The 21,531-nt window shown below is 42.9% G+C and overlaps 1 protein-coding gene across 13 annotated transcripts in view; it reads right to left on the minus strand.

Annotated features, from left to right (window-relative positions):
• The window catches only part of eps15l1a (epidermal growth factor receptor pathway substrate 15-like 1a), a 42,739-nt gene that overhangs the window by 16,657 nt on the left and 4,551 nt on the right, over positions 1-21,531 (minus strand). For 6 of the 13 annotated variants that reach the window (XM_042111666.1, XM_042111669.1, XM_042111663.1 and 3 more), the window contains exons 4-21: positions 20,349-20,396; positions 20,168-20,263; positions 19,853-19,918; positions 19,616-19,741; positions 19,428-19,487; positions 18,657-18,899; positions 17,869-18,026; positions 16,902-17,118; positions 16,655-16,717; positions 15,722-15,807; positions 12,441-12,513; positions 11,719-11,880; positions 11,106-11,303; positions 8,669-8,833; positions 6,996-7,101; positions 6,534-6,584; positions 5,899-6,035; positions 5,553-5,616 (exon numbers count right to left, since the gene is read on the minus strand). In XM_042111666.1, coding sequence (XP_041967600.1) covers positions 5,553-5,616; positions 5,899-6,035; positions 6,534-6,584; positions 6,996-7,101; positions 8,669-8,833; positions 11,106-11,303; positions 11,719-11,880; positions 12,441-12,513; positions 15,722-15,807; positions 16,655-16,717; positions 16,902-17,118; positions 17,869-18,026; positions 18,657-18,899; positions 19,428-19,487; positions 19,616-19,741; positions 19,853-19,918; positions 20,168-20,263; positions 20,349-20,396 — 2,119 coding nt within the window. The remainder of the gene's footprint in view (positions 1-5,552; positions 5,617-5,898; positions 6,036-6,533; positions 6,585-6,995; positions 7,102-8,668; positions 8,834-11,105; positions 11,304-11,718; positions 11,881-12,440; positions 12,514-15,721; positions 15,808-16,654; positions 16,718-16,901; positions 17,119-17,868; positions 18,027-18,656; positions 18,900-19,427; positions 19,488-19,615; positions 19,742-19,852; positions 19,919-20,167; positions 20,264-20,348; positions 20,397-21,531) is intronic. The other 7 variants (XM_042111660.1, XM_042111673.1, XM_042111662.1 and 4 more) reach the window with 6 other exon arrangements.

Genomic DNA, 21,531 nt, shown 5'->3' on the forward strand with positions numbered 1-21,531 from the left:
TCTTTGCTCATGGTTTATCAATGTTATAAAGTGCTTTCCCCAATAATTGAGCCAGTAAGTGGACCTCAACAGGTGACATATACCACTTTAGGAACTGAAGGAAACCTTGACTTACAAAGCATTTTTTGACAAGTCCGCTATGTTAACTAATGACAAACACAAGATATGACACTCCTTTAATACAGTGAGAAGTTATATTACTGTCTGAATGGACTGAGTTCTTCATTCTTCTTTATGATTAAAGCACACATCAGACACATTAAAGCACATCGTGATTTTGATTCATTTGGGCTATTAGGCATTGCGGTTAATACACGGGTGCGGTTAATACATGTTTTTTTTTTTTTTTTTAGCATCAACACTGCCCTGCACTTTACACACAATGCGGCTAATACACCGGAAATTACTATACTGTCTGAAAGGGATGAGATTTTTGTAAAGAAGTTCTCATTTTAGCCACTTATCGGCTTATAGACTGCCACTGGAATGTGACATGGGTAACTTTCAGCAGTGAGAGTAATTTCCTGAAAAAAATAGATTGGTGTCTAGGTCTTGCCATTTAATTTCCATTTTAAGAACACCAACACAGGCGAGCCCACGTGTATTTATCTTCCCACTCTTATCTTTGTACTGATCTGAGATGTTGACCATGAAGCTGACCATGGATTGCACATCTGCAAGTAAATACTTCAACACTGGACAGGATATGCTGTAGTTACAGGGGAGTCAAACTCATATTAGGCGGTGGGCCGGATTTGTTGGAATGAGACCTCTTGGGGGCCATCATTCTCATGGTCATTATCATTTTTCTGCATGTTTGATGATATACTTCTTTACTAAGTATAAGTATATATACTCTTTTGATCCTGTGAATTTGGTCTTTGCATTTATCCCAATCCGTGAATTAGTGAAACACACACAGCACACAGTGTACACACAATGAGGTGAAGCACACACTAATCCCGGCACAGTGAGCTGCCTGCATCAACAGCGGCGCTCGGGGAGCAGTGAGGGGTTAGGTGCCTTGCTCAAGGGCACTTCAGCCTACTGGTCGGGGTTCGAACCGGCAACCCTCCGGTTACAGGTCCGAAGTGCTAACCAGTAGGCCACGGCTGAGCGTTCCTACTGGTCGGGGTTCAAACCGGCAACCCTCCGGTTACAGGTCCGAAGTGCTAACCAGTAGGCCACGGCTGCCCCCAATACATTCTTATGAGCAAACAAGTACACATCATGTACAGCCGCCATATACTGCTCTTTCTCTCTTGAAATACCCTACTTCCATGTCAGGTTTTTCGGCCTCTTCCTCCCTGAGGATGGTTTGTAGTGCTAGGTTTAAGCAAATCAAACCAGCTAATAGGCTTACTGAAATAAAACCAGGTATGGTATCATCACATCACACCATACCTAGGTATGGTGAAGGGTATGTGATGATGTGAGGCTTTTTTAATTCCAAATACCAAGGGAACTTTATCAGGATGCATAGTATCCTGGATCCATGAAATAACTGGCCTTAAAAAATACAAATCTGCCTGCCTCTATGGGAATTTAACATAGGGGTTGATATATGTATGCCTCCTGTATGGGAAATGACCCCGGGACTCGAACCCCAGGTCCCCATGGGCATGTGAAACGAATATGGTACGGGTGCTGTAACCTGTTGTGCCAAAGCGCCCCCAGTGTAGAGTGAATTTTAAATTAATTTCCGTAGCATTTCTTTCTACGATATTCATAATCACAGTCAAGAACTATCCGACAGTGATCACTGCAACCACACCTTCCTTCACCATACAAAAGTACTTCAACTGTGGCAAATAGGACTGTAAACACATATTTGTACCGAATTGTTAACAGGACGTTTAATACAGATGTGTACTGAATGTAGTCTTTAACAGTAATCAACAGTAGGCTTTTTTGTGTGTGGACCATGTTTCAAATTCGAGTTCGACACAAACATATTACATATACTGTAAGTGGCGCACAATTACAGTTTAGTCAATTAACGTCAAAAAATATTTGACACCTTTTCAAAATACTATTCCCATTGCGCATCAGCAATATCGTCAGTGAATTTCAGGCTTGCGGTATAGCCTGGGAAAACACAGACGAACTTCCGGCAAATTTGGGATTTGCTCTGCAGGTCAATTCAAGCCCATTTCCAATGTTCCAAAAATCCAAGCACCAATCACAACCGTTGAGGCGGGATTTAGACGATGATGATAGATTGAAGCAGTTTTTGTAAATATAAAAGATGGCTGGTGCTGAGGAACAGCGCTCATTTGAAGCTGCCTTCCCATACTGCTTCCTTATGATGGAATGTGCGAAAATGTACAAAAATTGAAGGGATAGCTATGTGATATCTGCAACAGTGCTAAGCTACTGAAAACTGTTTGATATTCTGTTAATTTATCCAGTAGGCCTAGCTTAGGGTGGACCGATGATACAGTATAGCCTACAGAAAAGACTTAATTCTGAATTGATGTGCTATAATGCTGACTTGTTAAATGTATGCCAACAATGGTTTATTAAAACAACATGACAGTAATTTATTTCATCAGTCATAATGTTCATTCATTCAGGCCATCACAGATTACAAAACTACTAACTCCCCTGTCGACACCTCCCTGCCTGATGAGCTGAACCACTTCTATGGCCGCTTTGATAGGGACAACAATGAGGTGGCCATCAAGGCTGTGGTCTCTGCAGATCACCAGCCACTCACACTCTCCACCACCGACGTGTGTGCGGCACTGAGCAGGACTAATGCATGTAAGGTTGATGGTCCTGATGGTATTCCCGGACTCGGACTCAGGGCCTGTGCTGTGCAGCTGGCTGAGGTTTGGACTGACATATTTAATCTGTCACTAGCCCAGGCAGCTGTCCCCACGTGCTTTAAAACCACCTCCATCGTGCCGGTGCCAAAACACTCCATTGCAAAAAGCCTTAATGACTTCCGTCCAGTTGCACTCACCCCCATCATCATGAAGTGCTTCGAGAGGCTGGTCCTGGTCCATCTCAAGACCTGCTTACCACTCTCACTGGACCCCTTCCAATTCGCCTACTGTCAGAACAGGAGCACAGAGGATGCCATCTTTACGGCACTTCACTGTGCCCTCTCCCACCTTGACAATAGCAACACCTATGTGAGAATGCTGTTCATTGACTTTAGTTCAGCATTCAATACCATCATCCCCTCAAAACTGGTTACCAAACTCAGTGAACTGGGCATCAATGCCTCTCTCTGTAACTGGATTCTGGACTTCCTAACCAACAGACCTCAGTCTGTTAGGTTATATAATTACACCTCCTCAACCATCACCATGAACACCAGCGTACCACAGGAATGTGTGCTGAGCCCTCTCCTTTACTCCCTCTTCACCCACGACTGCACACCTGTACATGGCTCTAACACCATTGTCAAGTTTGCAGATGACACTACGGTGATTGGTCTCATCAGCAACAACGATGAGACGGCCTACAGGGAGGAGGCCCAGCACCTAACATTGTGGTGCATTGACAACAACCTGGCTCTCAACACCAAGAAGACTAAAGAGCTCATTGTGGACTTCAGGAAGTCTAAAGCTAGACTTCCTGAACACACCCATTCTCATCAACGGGACTGAAGTGGAGCGTGTCACCAGCTTCAAGTTTCTAGGTGTCCACATCTCTGAGGAACTCTCTTGGACCATCAACACCTCTACTCTGATCAAGAAGGCTCACCAGCATCTCTTCTTTCTAAGGAGGCTAAAGAAAGTCCACCTGTCTCCTCAGATCCTGGTGAACTTCTACCGCTGCACCATCGAGAGCATCCTCACCAACTGCTCTGCCTTTGACCGAAAAGCACTGCAGAGGGTGGTGAAAACTGCCCAAAGCATCATCGATTCCTCACTCCCCTCCATCGAGGCCAACCAGGGCAAGCGATGCTTGCGTAAGGCGCGCAGCATCATCAAAGACTGTTCACCCCAACCACAGACTGTTCACCCCACTCCCCTCGGGGAGGCATTGCAGGTCCCTCCGCACCCGAACCAGCAGGTTCAGAGGAAGCTTCTTTCCTGCGGCTGTCACCTTACTGAACTCTAGCTCTGCACCCCGGTGACTACCAACTAAGCCCCCCACCGCCCCTGCCCGATGCCTCCTTGCCTGTGCCTGTTGAGGTGTCCACAACTTGGCAACCTTGACAGGGCAACAAGGAGGTGAACCCCCCCCCCCCCCACCCCCCCCTCGGACATTTGCACTACCCTATCCCATCCATAGTGTTCTATCTATTTATGTACACTTACATATAGCCATTTTCTACTGCTCTTCATACTATTCATCCTGCACATACACTTATTCTTACTACTCTTATAATGTTACTGTTTCTGCACTACATTGGTACTGTTACCACACTGCACATAGCTGTACATTCTGTACATACCTGTCTTTATTTTTCATACTGAATATCCACATTTTTCTGTTTTCTTATTTTATATTCTGTTAATACACTGCATATATCTATATTATTATTACTACTATTATAATGTTACTGCTACTACATTGCACATATCTGTACATGTTGTTCATACATTGTTCATATTACATGGGGCATATTTATTCTGCTCTTAAGGTAACTGCCAATACACTGCACATATTTATATTTAATTTATACTACTCTAAACCACCTTCTGTAAATCAACTGTATACTACTGTCTACACTGCACTATATTTATTGTCCTGTCTATGCACCACCTGCCTATACGTTGTATATCACATTGCACTTTTCTGATTTTTTTGCACTTCTGGTTAGACGCAAAACTGCATTTTGTTGTCTTTGTATTGTACTCTGCACAATGACAATAAAGTTGAATCTAATCTAATCTAATTTCTGCGATATCTGGTCATCTTCTTTATCATTAACTACACCAGTTTTACAATTACAGCACCAATTATACTGAATACAGAACAATCACATTACTACTGGTTCATCAATCATACTGAAGATGAAAGACAACTGACAAGTGTGGGTGGCAGTTGTTAGCAGCAGCTTAACTGAAAGTAGCAGCACCACATGCAGAAGCCAGAAGAACACGTCATCTGTGATCTGAAAGCGGTGCTATGTAATGCAGCCTTTTGGGTCTAATCTCTAATACAATAGAAAACTAATGCCTCTGGCAATAATAGCTTGGTTTGAAAGTTTGAAAGGTAAGAACAGGAAATGATCAACTGTCAAAATTGCATGCCTACTGATTTCCTTCAAAGGAGAGGCACTCCTGATGCATGAGGCATGCAGACAACTCACAATTAAAAGAGAATTTCCTCTTATACACTAACATTTTTTAACATAACCTTTTATTTCAGATAATCTACACTGTAATTAGTGGTATCCATCACAGGAGTGGTCCACAGAGCAAGTGAAACAGGGCACAGAATAAGTGAAAATGGGCACTACCATTAATTTGACAAGCTTGACTGACACTGAATGAGAACCATGAAAACTTCCTTGAGGCAGACCAGGATACAATTATATGCTGAGCAACCACTGAACATGCCCAGTGTGAAAGCAAACAAAACTGTACCTGGGCCTTTTAATTTGGGACTGGTAGAGGTGAAGGGGTCATTGCTTGTGAAGTGGCATGCCTGCTGACAAAGGCAAACACAGTCAAACGGTCATAACACAGAAATATGGACCCTTTCAAGAGAGTTCCATTATCAGCATCATAGTTGGCCCCACAAGACTTCCTTTTTAACATTCCATATGTTATCTTAATGCAGAGGAAGTAGATTGGGGCCCAAATAGAACGTTCAAGCATTGTTTTTGTTTTTATTGATGAAAGGGTCTATACAGTTCAGCAATCACAAACATGTCAACAACTGCAATACTGCACCACAACAAGGGGCACAGAGTACAAAGTTCATTAGTACCTTTGTTGGAAGCGTGGCACTTTTGCTGAAAGGATCAGAGGCACCAAAAGGATCCACCTTAGCTGGCTTCTTAAAGAAGTCCTCCGATGTAGTCTTGAAGGGATCACTCTCTTTGAAAGGGTCTCCTCCAAAAGGATCTAAGTGGAAAGAGATGACATTTTAGTTTTTAGTTGTTGTTTTTTTTTTTTTAGATTTTAGTGTTTTATTTGATTTCTCTTTCATAGAGAATGATATCACAATTCTAAACAAGAGATCAAACAAATGCAAATGACTCATGTGACCATTTATCAACAAACCTCACATAAAGGCCCATGGTATTTCTACTTCAAAAGGGATAGCATGTTCAACATATCAATGACATCACCTCGACATGGAATTATCCACTTTGCTTATGTGTTTTTTTTTTGTTTTCTAATGTTGATTATCAGTTATTCATACTCATATTATACAGTTTGGGGAACCGAAATCTCCAATATTACAAAGAGGGAAGTTGATGGACAATGTTACTGAACCTTGCAGCATCAGGTCATCTGCAGTGCATGTCAGAGGAAAGCGCACTCATGCTGAAGAAGCGGAAAACTGCATTCCACCTCGGGCTGAGCAAGAGATATTTCTGAATAATTGTGCATAAATACCTGTGGTGGTGGGTGGCTGCTTTGCAAAGGGATCATTCTGGAAAGGGTCTCCTATGAGAGGGCGGCCAGAAAAAGCATGGGAGAGTAGGTATCAGTAGCCATGCCAGAGGACAAAGGGAAAGCCGAATTCCAAGAGAACCAAAACCATTTGGGGGAAATAGATATTCATATCTCTACATTTTGTATTGAAGGGGCCTGTTGCCAAGTGGTTATAGAATCCAAGTCAACTCATGCAAGTATGGGAAGGGGGGGGGGGGGGGGGGCTCAAACAAACACACACAGGACAGCAGTCAGTAAGGCTGAGGTCTACAAACACACAGACAGTCACGTCCCTGGATGCCTCTTATGATTTTTGCAGATACAAGGAGAAAGATGAAGAGGCACAAGGGAAATTTAGCGGAGGGAGAGACAGAATGGGAAGAGGAAGAGAGAGGGAGGAATAGAGATCGGAGAGCGCAGCACCTTTGAAAGGATCTGTTTTGAAGGGGTCCTCTGAGTGGAAGGGGTCTGTGTGCATCTCCTGGGGGTTGCTATTGAACACAGATGTCTTCACCTTGAAAGGGTCCTCCTACAAAAACGAGGCAAGGCCATTTGTTAAGTCTGGGCTGAAAACCCAGTTTATTTACATTCATCTGATACAATTTGCCTTCCAGGAATGCATTACCAGAAACAGTTTCAGCTTCATTCCGAACTGTTCATTCAGTCTGCCAAAAATACCTCCAGCTGACAAACAACGTCTACGTTCAAAAACAAAAATATTTTGGTGGGAAATTATTCCAATAATGGGCCACTTCAGTTGATGTAGAGCGGCGCAAGTCTGAGGAAACTGTGGCAGGAATGTCCGTCTGAATCAGAACACCAACCAGCGAGCCCCTCGGGTTAAATTTCAGTTTAATAACGTGCAGGCAATTTTCATTCTCCTGCAATTTGCAGTTCTCAGTCTGAGTGGGCCCATTAGACTCAGCTGGTCCAAATGAAAAGGCCGCTCAATAAGAAACAGTCTCCGCCGATCTCTATGGGTGTCGGGTGTCTAAACCCCCCCCCCCCCCCCCCCCCCAAACACACACACACACACACACACCATCCTAGTCCAAGCCCTGAACGTGGCTTCAACATGCCAGGCAGCCCTCGCTACTCGCCATGAAAACGTGGCGTGTTGCGTTTCATTAAAGCGGCGCTCTCATTTCAATAAGAACCCTGACCCTAATCCCAGCTCCCTGCCATGACACAACTCTGCCGTGAAATGAACCAAGTGCACGAACGACTGGAGCGTGGAATCCTCTGGAAATGCACCGGTAATAAAGACTGAAATAATAAAAGCACAAGCAGATTAAGTAACCCTGCCTCAGTCCCAATGAGCCTAATGAACCGCACGTTATGTGTTAGTTGTACAAGATAGGCAGGAAGAGAACGGAAAGATCAAAATCCCCATAGTAATTGCCTGCAAGGGTGACCAAGAGCCCCTTAAAAATGGAGCAAATTAAATGAAGGAAATAATACCTGCACTGGAAAATGTTTTACATAAATATCCTGATAATCTTCTCACTTTATGCAGCAATCTCAGCAGCTGGGACCAATTTACCTCACAGGTGAATTTCATGGTATTTTCACAAGAGGCTCAGGACATGACATGCAATGTGTTCACAACTTCTGGAGTTCATTAGTATACGCATATACCCACAACTTTTGGTTTTGACATTTTCATTCTAACCATGTGAATCTTGTCCAAAACAGTCAGCAAACATATGCAACCAAATCCAATCTCTCCACATCCGCGTTCCTAATCTTTGTTGTGTTTAGATAAACTCAAAAGATAATGCACAAGACTTGCACAAAGATACAGAACAGAGCCAACATTGAGCTTTAGAAATTAGAATCAATGGTAGCATACGTCATGTAATAAGTTGTGAGTTCACAGCATATAAACATGAAAACAAGTCAGGCGTGATGACAGGCGTGATGCTTATTCTTGGCATCACACTGCTATGCTTCGCTTTCAGTGCCCTCTTGTCCTTCCTCCACCCGCTATTCTGCGGATGCAATGTGCAGCAAGCACAGAGGTCACCCCAGGGCCAAGTAGCATCCTGCACAACCCTGAACTACCCTGTTCAAGGTCACAAGGAGATTCAACTTACCATGGCACCGAAGCCACCGTTCTCCTTCTCGGGGAAGCCTTCGCTCATGTCTGCCAGGTTGGTCATGCTACCTCCGTGGGTGCCGTTCAGGGTGCTGTTGTACTGCTCGATGCTCTTGGTCATCTCCTGTTGATTGTCTTGTATCTGGGAGAGCTTGCTGCGAGCCTAAACAACAAAAGTTGCATATAACACAGTCTACATCAATCCGGAGCCGCCCAGGTTGAATTAGCAATGACCTTCCTTAGCAGACAGGAGTCTTAAGTCTGCCTGAAACCCGCAAGTCATGACTGCAACAGTTTTTTGCAATGCCGCAAAGTTGTTGTTGAATACATATGAAACATGATGCATATACATGTCTTTTGCTAATGAGCATATTCATTACTATACACTGTCCCTTTTAAATAAATACAAACAAACAAACATCAAACTCCTATTATCTACACTGAATTTAAAGGACACATCTTTCGAAAAGGAAAAATACTTAAAAAAAATTAAAGAAAAGACTGGAAAGAAAATGCATAATATGTGTTTACTACAGTCATATCTATGTATTCATAATTTACTATTACAACTAGCAAAACCTCTAAAAGATCATCAAGAGTTCAGCTTCTCTCCTTAAATGTATCAAATAGAATGGCTTCTCAGGTGATACAAGAGGCTTTTTCAGCACTACCCCCAAGTGAGTGAAGGCTGATGAAATTACTTCACAGTAAAGCCGTCTGCCCGTTTGACCTTAATGATCAAGTGTGCCATATCATAACAGAGTTCTACAGGGCTCAATGCTCCACAAACATCAACCTCAAACCATTGCTGGATCTCTTTACTTTCAAATCTAAAGAGAGTTTTTTTTGTATGAAAGGGTCAAATGACTTGAAACTAGGACTGACTGTGTGAAAGCACTACAGTGTGACAGGTAACAGGCTGTCAAACCCCTTCACACTTCACGGGTCTTCCTGTGTTAGAATCATATGAGACGGCTGTCATAGAAAACAGGTGAAAGTAAGTTCCAAGGTGTGGGTCTGCTGAGGACCCGTTTCATGATGAAGCCACAGCCAGCCTTCCACTAGGTATTCCATCTCACTTAAGAGAGTGCATAGTCATCTTGCAAAGGGCGTGTGTGCATGTGTGAGTTGGGTTCTGCTTGGTTCAAAAAACGTCTCTCACTTGTGCAAAAAAGTGTGCATGCAGTGCAGAAGCACATTTTCTGATGGTCTAATTCAGAAACTGACAGTGGGTACCCCACCCAAGGAACAGGAAGGGTGTGGAACACTCGAACGTGAGAAAGTTTGATAGGCGAATGCAGTCTCATAATAACACACTATCTGCCTTCAGCATGCTGATAATGATGAGTAAAAGACAGATAAGAAAAACACAATGTTTCAAAACTGTAATAGTGGGTGTCCAGTTCCAATAAATAGCAATAGCATCCTCTTCAACATCCGTGAAGGTCAATATGACAGATAAAATGACCAAATTGCTCATGCATGAAGGTGCAGGTTGTAATAGAGGCCATGTCCCATTTTCTGGTCCTGACTGACACCTTATCAGCTGGATTTACAGCTTTTCAATGTGAATTCTGACCATCCAAATGCTTCATATTTGCATAAAATTGCACACTATTGTATTCACTTCACTTTTTTCTGCTGTAAGTGCATGTTGCGTGTGATTTCAGTATGCTACTGAGAACTTGAATTTCCCCTTGGGGATCAATAAAGTATCTATCTATCTATCTATCTATCTACAGTATCTATCACTTAAAGGTGATATTTTCACTCCGGCACACCTTCAGTTGCACAGTGCAGCTCATGTACAGTTTTTGTACACAAAGACTGCATAAGAGAGGAATTTGGCTAAATGTGTAATACACATTAAATGGGCAACCACATTAAAAATCACTGACAAGGATAAGTTCTGTCTAATTCACCATTGACTGATTTATCATTATGAATTTCCCACAGCCAGGTCAGGGCATAATAAACATACTAAACAAGAGAGCATTGTGCTTATTGTGCTCTTGAATACAAACAAACAGAATTAAATTTTGCCTTCAGCTGCATGAGCATTTCCACAAAAAAATGAAAAGCCTTTCACCACATATGTTGTGTTTACCGTAATGGTTTGAGGGAGCAGGTATGTCAGCTTATGCGGTCAATGTGTGAACACACATTTCCAGAAAAGTGATAACCAAGTTAAAGCATGCATCAGTGTACTTAACCAAACTTGATCAGAAGGGATAATACTGCATGCTGTTATGGCGCCCCCTATTGGGACCATTCAATTAATTCTAGTGATCTCTCCTCAACCATTCATAACGGACAGGTCGATGAGAGATTCATAATGCAAAGCAAATCTCAATTGTTACACTTAACCAGCACGAATGCCAGTCTTCCGCCAGAGCTCGATCGTTTAGGGTCAAGCACGGCAGGGTGCAGCTCACCTGGTTGATCTCGTCCTGCGTGGCCTTGAGGGACTTGATTATGGTCTCCAGCTGCAGCTTGCCGGCCTGGAGGCTCTGCTCCAGCTGGCTCTCCTCCTGCTGCAGACGGCCCAGCTCCGCTTTGGCCCGGTCCAGCTCCTCCTCCTGACTCTGCAGGTCCGACTCCTGGGAGTGGATCTGAGTCTGCAGAGAGGAGATCTACCGCCCCATAGGGGGAGATGATGGAGACACAGCAGAGCAGAGGCACGGATGTCAGAGAGATGAGAGAGAGGAAGAGAATAGAGTTGTAAAGAGAGAATTGAAAGGAGAACACAGAGGAGAAGCGAACGAGGTGGAGATTAACAATAAAATAGGACCTGGGTCAGAATTAGCCTCTTGACGTTTAAGGTCTTTATTGATAACACAGTTGGGATATTACGTTAGCATCCTGGATATTAGATGCGCTCATAAATACACAGATGCACATGCTACATAATCATTTCATTACTAAGTGAATCAAATCAATCCTAAAGTTTTTTTGTTAGTCATCCAAAGCTTGAAAACCAACTAGAAACATCACAGTGTTGGACACGTTAAGGTAACGGCAGCCATTACGCCAAGCTGCCAGCCTCACCATCTGAGACTCCTCCTGGCACTTCTGTCGCACGTCATTGAGCATGTCTTCCAGCTTGGCCTTCTGCTGGTCCATCTCCTCCAGACGGTCCTGAGCGTCCTGCTTCTGGGCCTCCAGCTCCTGCAGGCTGCACGTCTCGCGGTCCAGGTCGTTCTGCATCTCCTGGGACACATATACACACACACACACACACACACACACACACACATACATATGTAATGCAAACACACTCATGGGCAACTTCAATCAATACAAACAAAAGTACTTAAAAGTATTCTTCAACACTCTAGTTCCAACACTCTCCAAAATTCTGGTCTCTGATCACTAAATTCTGGTCTCTGATCACTAAATCATAAACAATCGCTGTAATCATCAATCACAATTACTATAAGGCGGGGATCATATTGGCCAGCGGCAAGCGGCAGGTTTCCTATTGTTCTCCATGGTTCGGCAGCGGAACGGTGGCAACGCTGGCGTAACGCTAGCATTGAACAAGCTGAGCGTTGAACTAGGTTCAACTTTCAAAGCGTAACGCGAGCGTATTCAATTGACAAACCGTTTGTGTTGCTTAGGAACGAGATAAAACTTATTATGGTCTGAGCGTTGCGTTACGCTTGCCGCTGCCACTTGCCACTGGCTGATGTGATCCCCGCCTAAGAACTACATAACTCAGGTAACAGTCTAGGCCTGTTTTGTGTGTAGAAGGAATGCAGTGTTCTCACCTGAACCTCAGTGGTCTTATGCCTGATGGCCTCCTCTGTCTCCCTGATCTCCTGCTCCAGAGTGTACTTCTCTCTGAGAAAAATAAAGGCAGCAAGAGCAATTCATTCTGCTTCCAACACTTGCACAATCATAGTCTCCCATTCTTGCCTCCTCCACACACAAAACCAAACCAAACCAAACCAAAAAGAAGAGACAGAAACAGAATGAAAACAGAAGCCAAACAGAAAAGTGTGACGTCCATAGTAAAGGGATTACCTGAGCGTCTCCCAGTGTGTAAAAGCAAGTGTGCTGATGCAGCATGAGGAGTAAGTGGTGAAGACAACATATTGATAAAATACACACGATCAAGGAGCGCCACAGAGGACCGCAGAGGTCAGATGGGGGAGACGGAGAGAGAGAGGGGGGGCTTGAGGAGAAAAACCAACAAAAGGAGACCACCAACAAAAACCTCATCCACCACCAAAATCTCTTCTGTTCCCTGTCTCTTCCTAGCTGGGAAGGAATATGTGAAAAATCATGAAGATTGGGCACTTCTGGATACGTTTTTGATTTTTGGCAGGGTGTTAGGTATAGGCCTAAGGTTTTAAAAAAATCCATGGATACAAGTTGGGGTGGCCCCCCTAGTGGCAGTTATCCATAAAATCCAAAATGGCCCCCGCCGAAAAGAGAAAAGGTTATATCTCAGCTTCCTTTAGTCTTAAATTGTTGTATAATGTATTTTCTCTACTTTGTTTGATACAAGGAATCCAATTTTGATATGTTCTTCCCTGGATTCAATTCCCCCTGACCCATCATGCCTTATTCCAGCATGGAAAGTGTGCCCTGCACGCTGCAGCTTTTGTCTGGAAGCAGTCCCACTCTAGCCTCGTGAGACCATCCTGATCTTGCGAGTTTCAGATTTTCACTCGCAGATCAGTCTGGCATCTCTCCGATAAAGAAAATTTGGAGCAGTTCGCCCAACGAACGTCCAATCAGCGTTGGTTTTTAGGCGGGTTTAGGCGTTACGCAACGAGAAGCTAGCGTTCAATCTAAACAACATGGCGACTTCCACGGATGAGATGAGCTGAAGTTTTATCCGAATATATTTTAGTATTCCTGGGGAAGCTAGGAGTCTCTGCAATGTAGCTGGGAGGAATGAAGGACACAGACATCCTCCACGGCCAATTCAAGTTAGTGTTTGGTAGCACTGAATCTTAGTTACTTAACGAGAAGGAATATGCTTTCTTCAGACGTGTAGCCTACCATAAAAAACTTGGTGGGGGATTGTCGTTGATGAGGTTCATGTCACATACAAATAGTAAGTTTAAAAACGTTAACGTTAGCTACTTATCTAACTTGTATGTTAAAAGATGGCATTAGAAGAATGCTTCGTTTATCTGATTGGTTGATTTGGACCGACCAACATAGGTGGTGATAGACAGATGCTTTATCCAATCAGCTAACCAGTATTTTCGCCCCTTTTCCAAATGCTCTCCAACGGAAAGTTCCCAGATGGATATGCGGAGCAAATACGAAGCAATCCATCTGGCGGAGTCAGGTTAGTCCCTCTCCAAAACTCCAGAGATTCCAGACCCCAGTGAGTGGGGTTGGGAATGGAATGACAGAACCAAAGTCTGGGTGCCATATTGGACAGTTCTGGAAGATGCCAGCAAGGGATGCTCACTCCTCCTCAACTGTGGCTGTGTGGTTGCCTGTATGGGCAACTGTAAGTGCCACTGAGCTGGACTTTGCTGTACCACATTGTGTGAGGGAGGCTGTAATAATGAAGAGTGAAACCAACATTCTTTGAATAATACATGATGTTTAAGTATTTAAAGAGTGCAGTGTATTTTTTTTGTGTTATTTGACTAAAATGTAATATTGATCCTTAACATAGTGAAAAGCCTAATATAACTTTTCACTGTGGCATAGTTCTGAAATTGTGCTTATTTAAGGCCTCAACAATGGTCCTTTTGATTTTTTTTTAAGTATATTTTTTGGGCTTTTTGCCTTTATTTGTATAGGAAAGTGAAGAGTGAGACAGGAAGTGGAGGAGAGAGATGGGGTGGGACCGGGACATGACCGCAGGTCGGATTCGAACCTGGGTCCCTGTGGGCACTTGGACCCGTATATGGTATGAGCGCTGTAGCCTGTTGTGCCACAGCGCCCCCCCACAACATGTGATTTTTGACACTATAGTGACAGTGACCTGTCCAATCAACAAAGAAAAGCATACCTTGGAGGTAAAAATATGGGTCTAGGGACCTGAGTATTTCAATGTGACTTTTTCAGATATTGACAGTTTATGAGCTAAATATGGCAATAATACTACATGGAAATGGACTTAAAATAAGCAGAACATATCAAAATTGTATTCCTTGTATCAAACAAAGTAGAGAAAATACCTTATACAACAATTTAAGACTAAAGGAAGCTGAGCTATAACCTTTTCTCTTTTCGGCGGGGGCCATTTTGGATTTTATGGATAACTGCGACTAGGGGGGCCACCCAACTTGTATCCATGGATTTTTGAAAACCTTAAGCCTATACCTAACACCCTGCCAAAAATCAAAAACTTTTCCAGAAGTGCCCAATTTTCATGAATTGCATCCTAGCTATCCTTGGAGGTGTGCATTTTATCACCAGCACTCTACAAGGCAACTGTTTTGAAAGGAGCACACTCACTTTGGGCCAAAATAAGCAAACTCAAAACAAAAACACACACAGAGACAGCAACAGGAGGAGGCATCTGAACACATAAGAATGGATACGCTTCTGTTTTCTGGAAATGGGTGACCTCATATGCTCATATCAAAATAACAATATAAGTGAATATACATATTATATACTAGTCTTTACATCTGATACTGCATGTGACATGGGCGGAAAAGTATTTTCTGGTCAATCTCTGCACATCAGGAAAACAGAGGGAACTATACAATTGAAACTTGAGTGCCCTCTAGTGTGTGAAAATAAGAGTAGTGTGTATGAAGCAGAGACAAAAAAGAAATGTGTTTATGTCATCAATAACTTGAAAATAAACAAAAAAACCTTAAAAACAAAATTGTGCTATGCATGCACTAATTTCATGTAAGTGAGTGCAATGTATTTATGTTCTGAAAATATATATAAAGTAAGTCTGTTACAACCATATCCTTACATGGTAAAATAGCCAAGTGTCCAAGGTAGAAATTTTACAAAAGGACATGGCATCACCACAAAATAGTGGTGTATATTAAATAATACTCTGAAACCAAACCTGCTGTGTTTACAAATGAAAGTGTGAAAGTGAAAGACGTACCTTTGTAGTTGGGCAATCTCCTGACTGATATCGTCCAGCTCTTTGATGCCTGTGAATTCACCTGACCCTACCGAGCTGGAGCTGTCCTGTGAATGGGAAGAGAAAGAGAAAGAGGATGAGGATGAGGAGGACGAGGAAGAGGAGGAGGAGGAGGAAGACACTGAGACCAGAGACAGGAGCAGCACCGCCCAACACCAGGACCCAGGACATACACCACCCAAAAAAGGAGAGAGAAAAAATAGACAAAAAATAGAGAAGGGGTCGGTGTGTGTGGGGGGGGGGGGGGGGGGGGGGGGGTAACACACACGGGTGCCAGCAGCACACAGGAGGAGGGAGATGCACACAGTGCACACAGGGCTGCAGTCTTCATCCCCCACTACACCATACACCGGGAGGGCAGGAGAGCACACAGCCAAGGGTCACAGAGTGCCCACTCTGGCTTTTGGCACAAATGCTTTTCAGAAAAAAAACAACAAGGGGGCCTCAGCTAATGAGCCACAAAAAGCATTTGTTGGTTGGTTGGTTTGTTTTCAGTTGTCATTTACATACCCATAACTTGAACATTATTGCCTGATAACAGTGACACAACCCAGCGCATCAGCAGCAGTAAAATTAAAATAGAGAAGAGAGAGGGTTTCTCTTAAGATTGCGTTCCACTCGCGCTGTTTAGATCTCACTGGCCTAACACTCAGATGAAAGATGAGTGGAATTTCAAAACAGTGAACACATTCCATATTCCATGGCTGAAAGTGAGCTTACTTCAAAATATTTATCAGCAGACTACAAAAGAGGCAAATGCATTTTAAAATGATAACCTTAAAATAAATCTTATCACATTAGGCAATATGGTAAAAAATGAAAGAAAAAAAAGGTGGGTCTAGCTGATGACATCAACAAAGTGACAGCCCACACAAACAAGATTAATTGACTTACACGCCGCATCTCTGACAGGGCAGCCATTTCAGATCCCACCGGTGTCATGTATCCAGAAAGACTCTGCAGGGAAATGGAGAGATGGCATTTTGCAGAAAAGAGAACATAAAATAAGCACAGAAGGTCTTTCTGGGAAGTGAAATGGCTGGAAGGACAGGTGAGCCCAGTCTGCTATTTACAACAAGAAACTAAAACAAACAAAACATTTACTTCCTTTTCAAAAGCTACACAATGCCCAGCTGTTCACCTGATTCAGATTTGAACCGTCAAAAAGCTTAACAGAGCTGCCAGGTTCTATGGCACACACCGGTACAGGAGTGCCTCGCTCCGACGGCGGAATCATCTCAGCGCTGAGAGCTTGAGGAGGGTCAACGCCCTTACTGACTTTCTGTTGGATGAAGTGCATGGCCAAGGCAAACTGCTCGCGGGTCAACTTCCCCATCTGCCGAGTGTCTGCTAAAGCCCTGTGGACAGAAACACAGACTTCAAGTAACCTGCTGTTCTCATGTTTCCAAGTTCGCTAATTGAGCCATGGTGGTGGCCACAGAAATGTGTTTGTTCTTCTCAAAAGAGCAATCCTGAATACTGGACAAGTCAAGTAAACAAGTGCACAGAAGAGGGAACTACACTGAAATCAGTTTCTGCAAAGTGCAGTTTTTTTCTGGTTTTCTGTTACTATAGCACTTTGAAAAAAAGATTGATTACAGCCTGCTCCCATTCTAGTGTATACTCAGAACAAGTATACAAAAGGGTGGTGAAACAGAAAGGGATTTAACAAGGAGCCCTCACACATCAAGTCTGTGGTATTCAGTGAGTGTTCATGGGTGAACATCTCTCAACATCACTCACTTCTCTAACTACCTGGTGTGGGTTAGTTATTGGGCTTACTGAACATGTTGAAGGAGTCATTTGTGAGAGGACACTGACTGGCTGTAATTCTTCCACATGCACAAACCATAAACATGAGTTAATCCAAGCCTATCACAGATGGCTAGCTGTGTTACTAAATGTACAGAGGCCATTTTAATGGCAGATGAATTAAGAAACATTAGTTTTCCACGCACATTTTCCAGTTTATTGTGATACTACACTTGACCTTAACAATAACCTACAAACATTTACTCTATAACCTGATAGTAAACTTGAAATAGAAGTAAAAATTATATCACCACCTATATAGCAGCCCATTATCTCTTATGAAAATGCAGTCTCACCATATATGTGCCAGAATGTTCTGAGGGAGTCCTGACTGCATGAAGATGTCTTTGACCTCCAGGCCACTCACAAACCCGTCAAGGTCACCGTCAGTTTTCAGGAAGATGTCGTCGTAGCGGCCTCTGTCTGTGGTCGGGACCACCCAGTTCAATGAGTGCTGTTTGCAACAACAACATTGCACAATCAGAAAACGTGCACTACTCTTTTAAAGGGACACCAGGCAACGTTTTCGTGTTAATTAATCATCTTCGTAAGTTGGTATATGGTTAAATGACTCATTACAATGAAGAATAAAGACTCTCTCGCCCGCCCCTACTGCCTGTAAGAAGAATATCCCACTTGAAGGTCGGTGTATCCTACCCGCCGACCGAAGCAGGATCAGTTTACATCCTGCATACAGCACAGAGGCAGGCTAACGAAACTCTAGCGATTGTTGCAAACGTGTGTATAATGGCAGAGCTAGTGAAGAAGCAGCGAAAACCCTTGACGGAAGATGCAAAGAAAAGGAAAAGAGCTTCAGACCGAGCAAGGGGGAGTTTCATAGAGAAAAAGCATCAAGCTTGCCTGGTGTCCCTTTAAGGAAGATAGATGGACACCTTACAACCACAACAGAGGATGAGATAGGAGTTTGGTGGAATAATCCAGAGATACAGAGAAAAACAATACCACATTCCAGCATTGAGTATTTACTACATGATCTGATCTTCAAATTTGACAAAATTTCACAAATTACATAAAAAACAGGGCAAACCAATGAGTTGCCTGTTGCAAACATGCTCTAGAGTACCTGTGAGGACTTGAGAGAGTGCTTGGGGGAGAGGCTGCCCGCACTGTTGAGTGAGTTCATGCTTCCGTGGGAGGGCGTGGATCGCAGGCTGTCTTTGGGCGGTGGGGGGCTGGCGGGTAGCCCGGGTACGGTTCCGGGCAGAGAGCTGACCGACTTCTTCCTCTTAGAGGGGGGGATGAGGGTGGAGGGCAGGACCGAGGGCACAGGCTCCTTCTCAAGGGCTCGGTACACTAGGTGCATGGCCTACGAAACAGAGAACACAAGACACTTACACAAGGACGTCTTATTCATGAAAACATTTTATTATTTACACCAGGGGTGTTAAACATAAGGCTCAGGGGCCACATACGATCCCCCCATATTTTTTGGGTTGGAAAGGAATAAAGTAGATATACACAGCCAGTTGTCATGGACTATGTGTAATAAGCTATATCTGTATGATATGATCAATTAAATAAACCTAGCATGATGCAGAAAAGGAAAAATATTACATGAAGTTGGCATAGCCATATACTATATATCTATAAAAAACAGAAAAACTGACATGGAAGGTAGGGTATTTCAAGAAAGAAAGAGCAGTATATGTCTCATTTCAACAAATCCGGCCCACTGCCTAATATGAGTTTGACACCCCTGATTTAGTCATTCAGTCATTCAGGAATGGCTTCTAGAGATGATAGCAATGCCATTATGGCTTGAAGGTGGACATGTCAAGAAAAGTTGATCACTGTAAGTCAAATGTTGAATATGCTGTATATTTGTAAATCTTACCACTGCAAATTCCTCTCTGTCCAGGTGTCCATCTTTATCAATGTCACTTAGGTCCCAAACCTTGATTAATAATAAGATGACATATGTTTTTTAGTAACATATATTTTTCATTGTCTGGAATGATAACAATATATCACAAAACATATCAAATATATCAGCATACAATGCTCTAAAGTATAATTCTGTACCTTTCCCAGCACGTCCAGAGGTAGTTTTGAGTTCATAAGAACAGGCTTTACTTTCTCTCCAGAAAGGAGTCCATTTACTGGCGCGAGGCTTTCAAATATGCCATCAAACTTACTCTTTTCTTCGGGCTATAGACGAAAAACAAAAAGAATCAGTGAGGGGGTTCTGCAGGGAGGCCAGAACACTAACACTAGCCAACTGTTATGCACACATCATTTCGTACAAATAAAGTTACTCACCCTCACTATCCAATGGCTCTCACTTGAACTTGAAACTGTAGTGAGTGATGGACTGCTTGTGTCCTTCTGCCAAAGAATAAATGCATAATACAGAAATACAACATAAGTGTCCATACTAGTTTATTCATTATTTGTTATATACATTAAAATGTAGCAAATAAAATAGCTTTAAAAAGCTTAAACTGTTTACCATGTTGTAATGTAATATATATCAGCTATATCAATTGACCACAGTGCTAGCAGGTGATGACACAAATAGTATTGTTATTTTCTAGCCTTCAACAGTCTTGAGAAATTACGCATAGAATTACTCACAAATTTAGGAGGAGGGACTGTGAGGTTGAAACTTGTCAGACTGACTTCTTGGCCGCTCTGTGCACATGCTACCAACCGCAAAGCAACATAAAATCCCTGCACAAGAAATAAATGTTTAGCCACACAGCAACAACAGAAATGAAAAAATATATATATTAATAATAGATTTCTTTTTTCCTACCTGTTTGTCTAAGAATCCTTTCCCATCTGGATCAGCTAAATCCCAGATCTGGGAACAGATTTAGTAAGTCAACCTTTTGTACTTTTGGCAGATAAAAATATATGCAAAGTATACACACACACACACACACACACACACACACACAGAGCAGGGGTTTTTAAATCCGGAATTCCAGGGGTCCCTCTTATGAATCCTGATCTTTAGTTCTTTCCAGAACTGTTCAATTGGATTTAAGTCAGGGCCTTGATTTCCTTTCTCTGAAACTAATTGAGTTTCCTTTGCTGTATGCTTTGGATCGTTGTCCTGCTGGAAGGTCTACCCACGTCTCATCCTCATCATCCTGGTGAATGGCAAGATTCTCCCGGAAAAAAATGACTCCATTCATCATTCTTTCAACTGTATGAAGTGAGATGACAAACAGCCCCACACCATGATGCCTCCACCTCCAAACCTCACTGTTGGTATGGTATTTTTAGGGTGATGTACAGTGCCATTTCTCCTCCAAACATGGTGTGTAGTATGACATCCAAAAATTTCAATTTTGCTCTCTCCTGACCAGACTACATTCTCTCAGTATTTCATAGGCTTGTCCAAATGTTGTGTAGCAAACTTAAAACGAGCTTCGACGTGTTTTTCTTCAGCAATGGCGTTGTGTGGGGTGCGCGTGCATAGAGGCCATGGAGGTGGAGTGCATTACCTATGATTTTCTCTGTAACAATTGTACCTGCTGCCTCCAAGTTTTTCTGGAGCTTTCTCCAAGTGGTCCTTGGCTCTTGGGCTTCTCTTCTGACTATTCTTCTGACTCCCTGGTCAGAAATCTTGGGAGGAGATCCTGTGCATTGCCGGTTGATGATGCAGTGATGTTCCTTCCACTTGCAAATAATGGCCCCAATGCTGCCTACTGGAAGATTCTGATGTTTTTAAATGCATGTGTAACCAGTTCCAGATATGTTTTGCAACAATAAGGTTGCGAAGGTCTTGGGATCATGAAATTTTTCTTCTATGACACCTGTGACATCAACATGTGCTAACCCAGCTTATATTAAATTCTACAGATAGGAGGGATAATTACTCTTACTCTCTCACATAACTCTACTTATGGACTTTAATGGTTGGATTTTTATGTGTGTGGGTAACCTGAGTTAATACTAATGTCTGGTGAAAATTTCATGCAAATAACCTC

The sequence above is a fragment of the Alosa sapidissima genome, chromosome 12, assembly GCF_018492685.1.
Source record: "Alosa sapidissima isolate fAloSap1 chromosome 12, fAloSap1.pri, whole genome shotgun sequence".
Classification (NCBI taxonomy): domain Eukaryota; kingdom Metazoa; phylum Chordata; class Actinopteri; order Clupeiformes; family Clupeidae; genus Alosa; species Alosa sapidissima.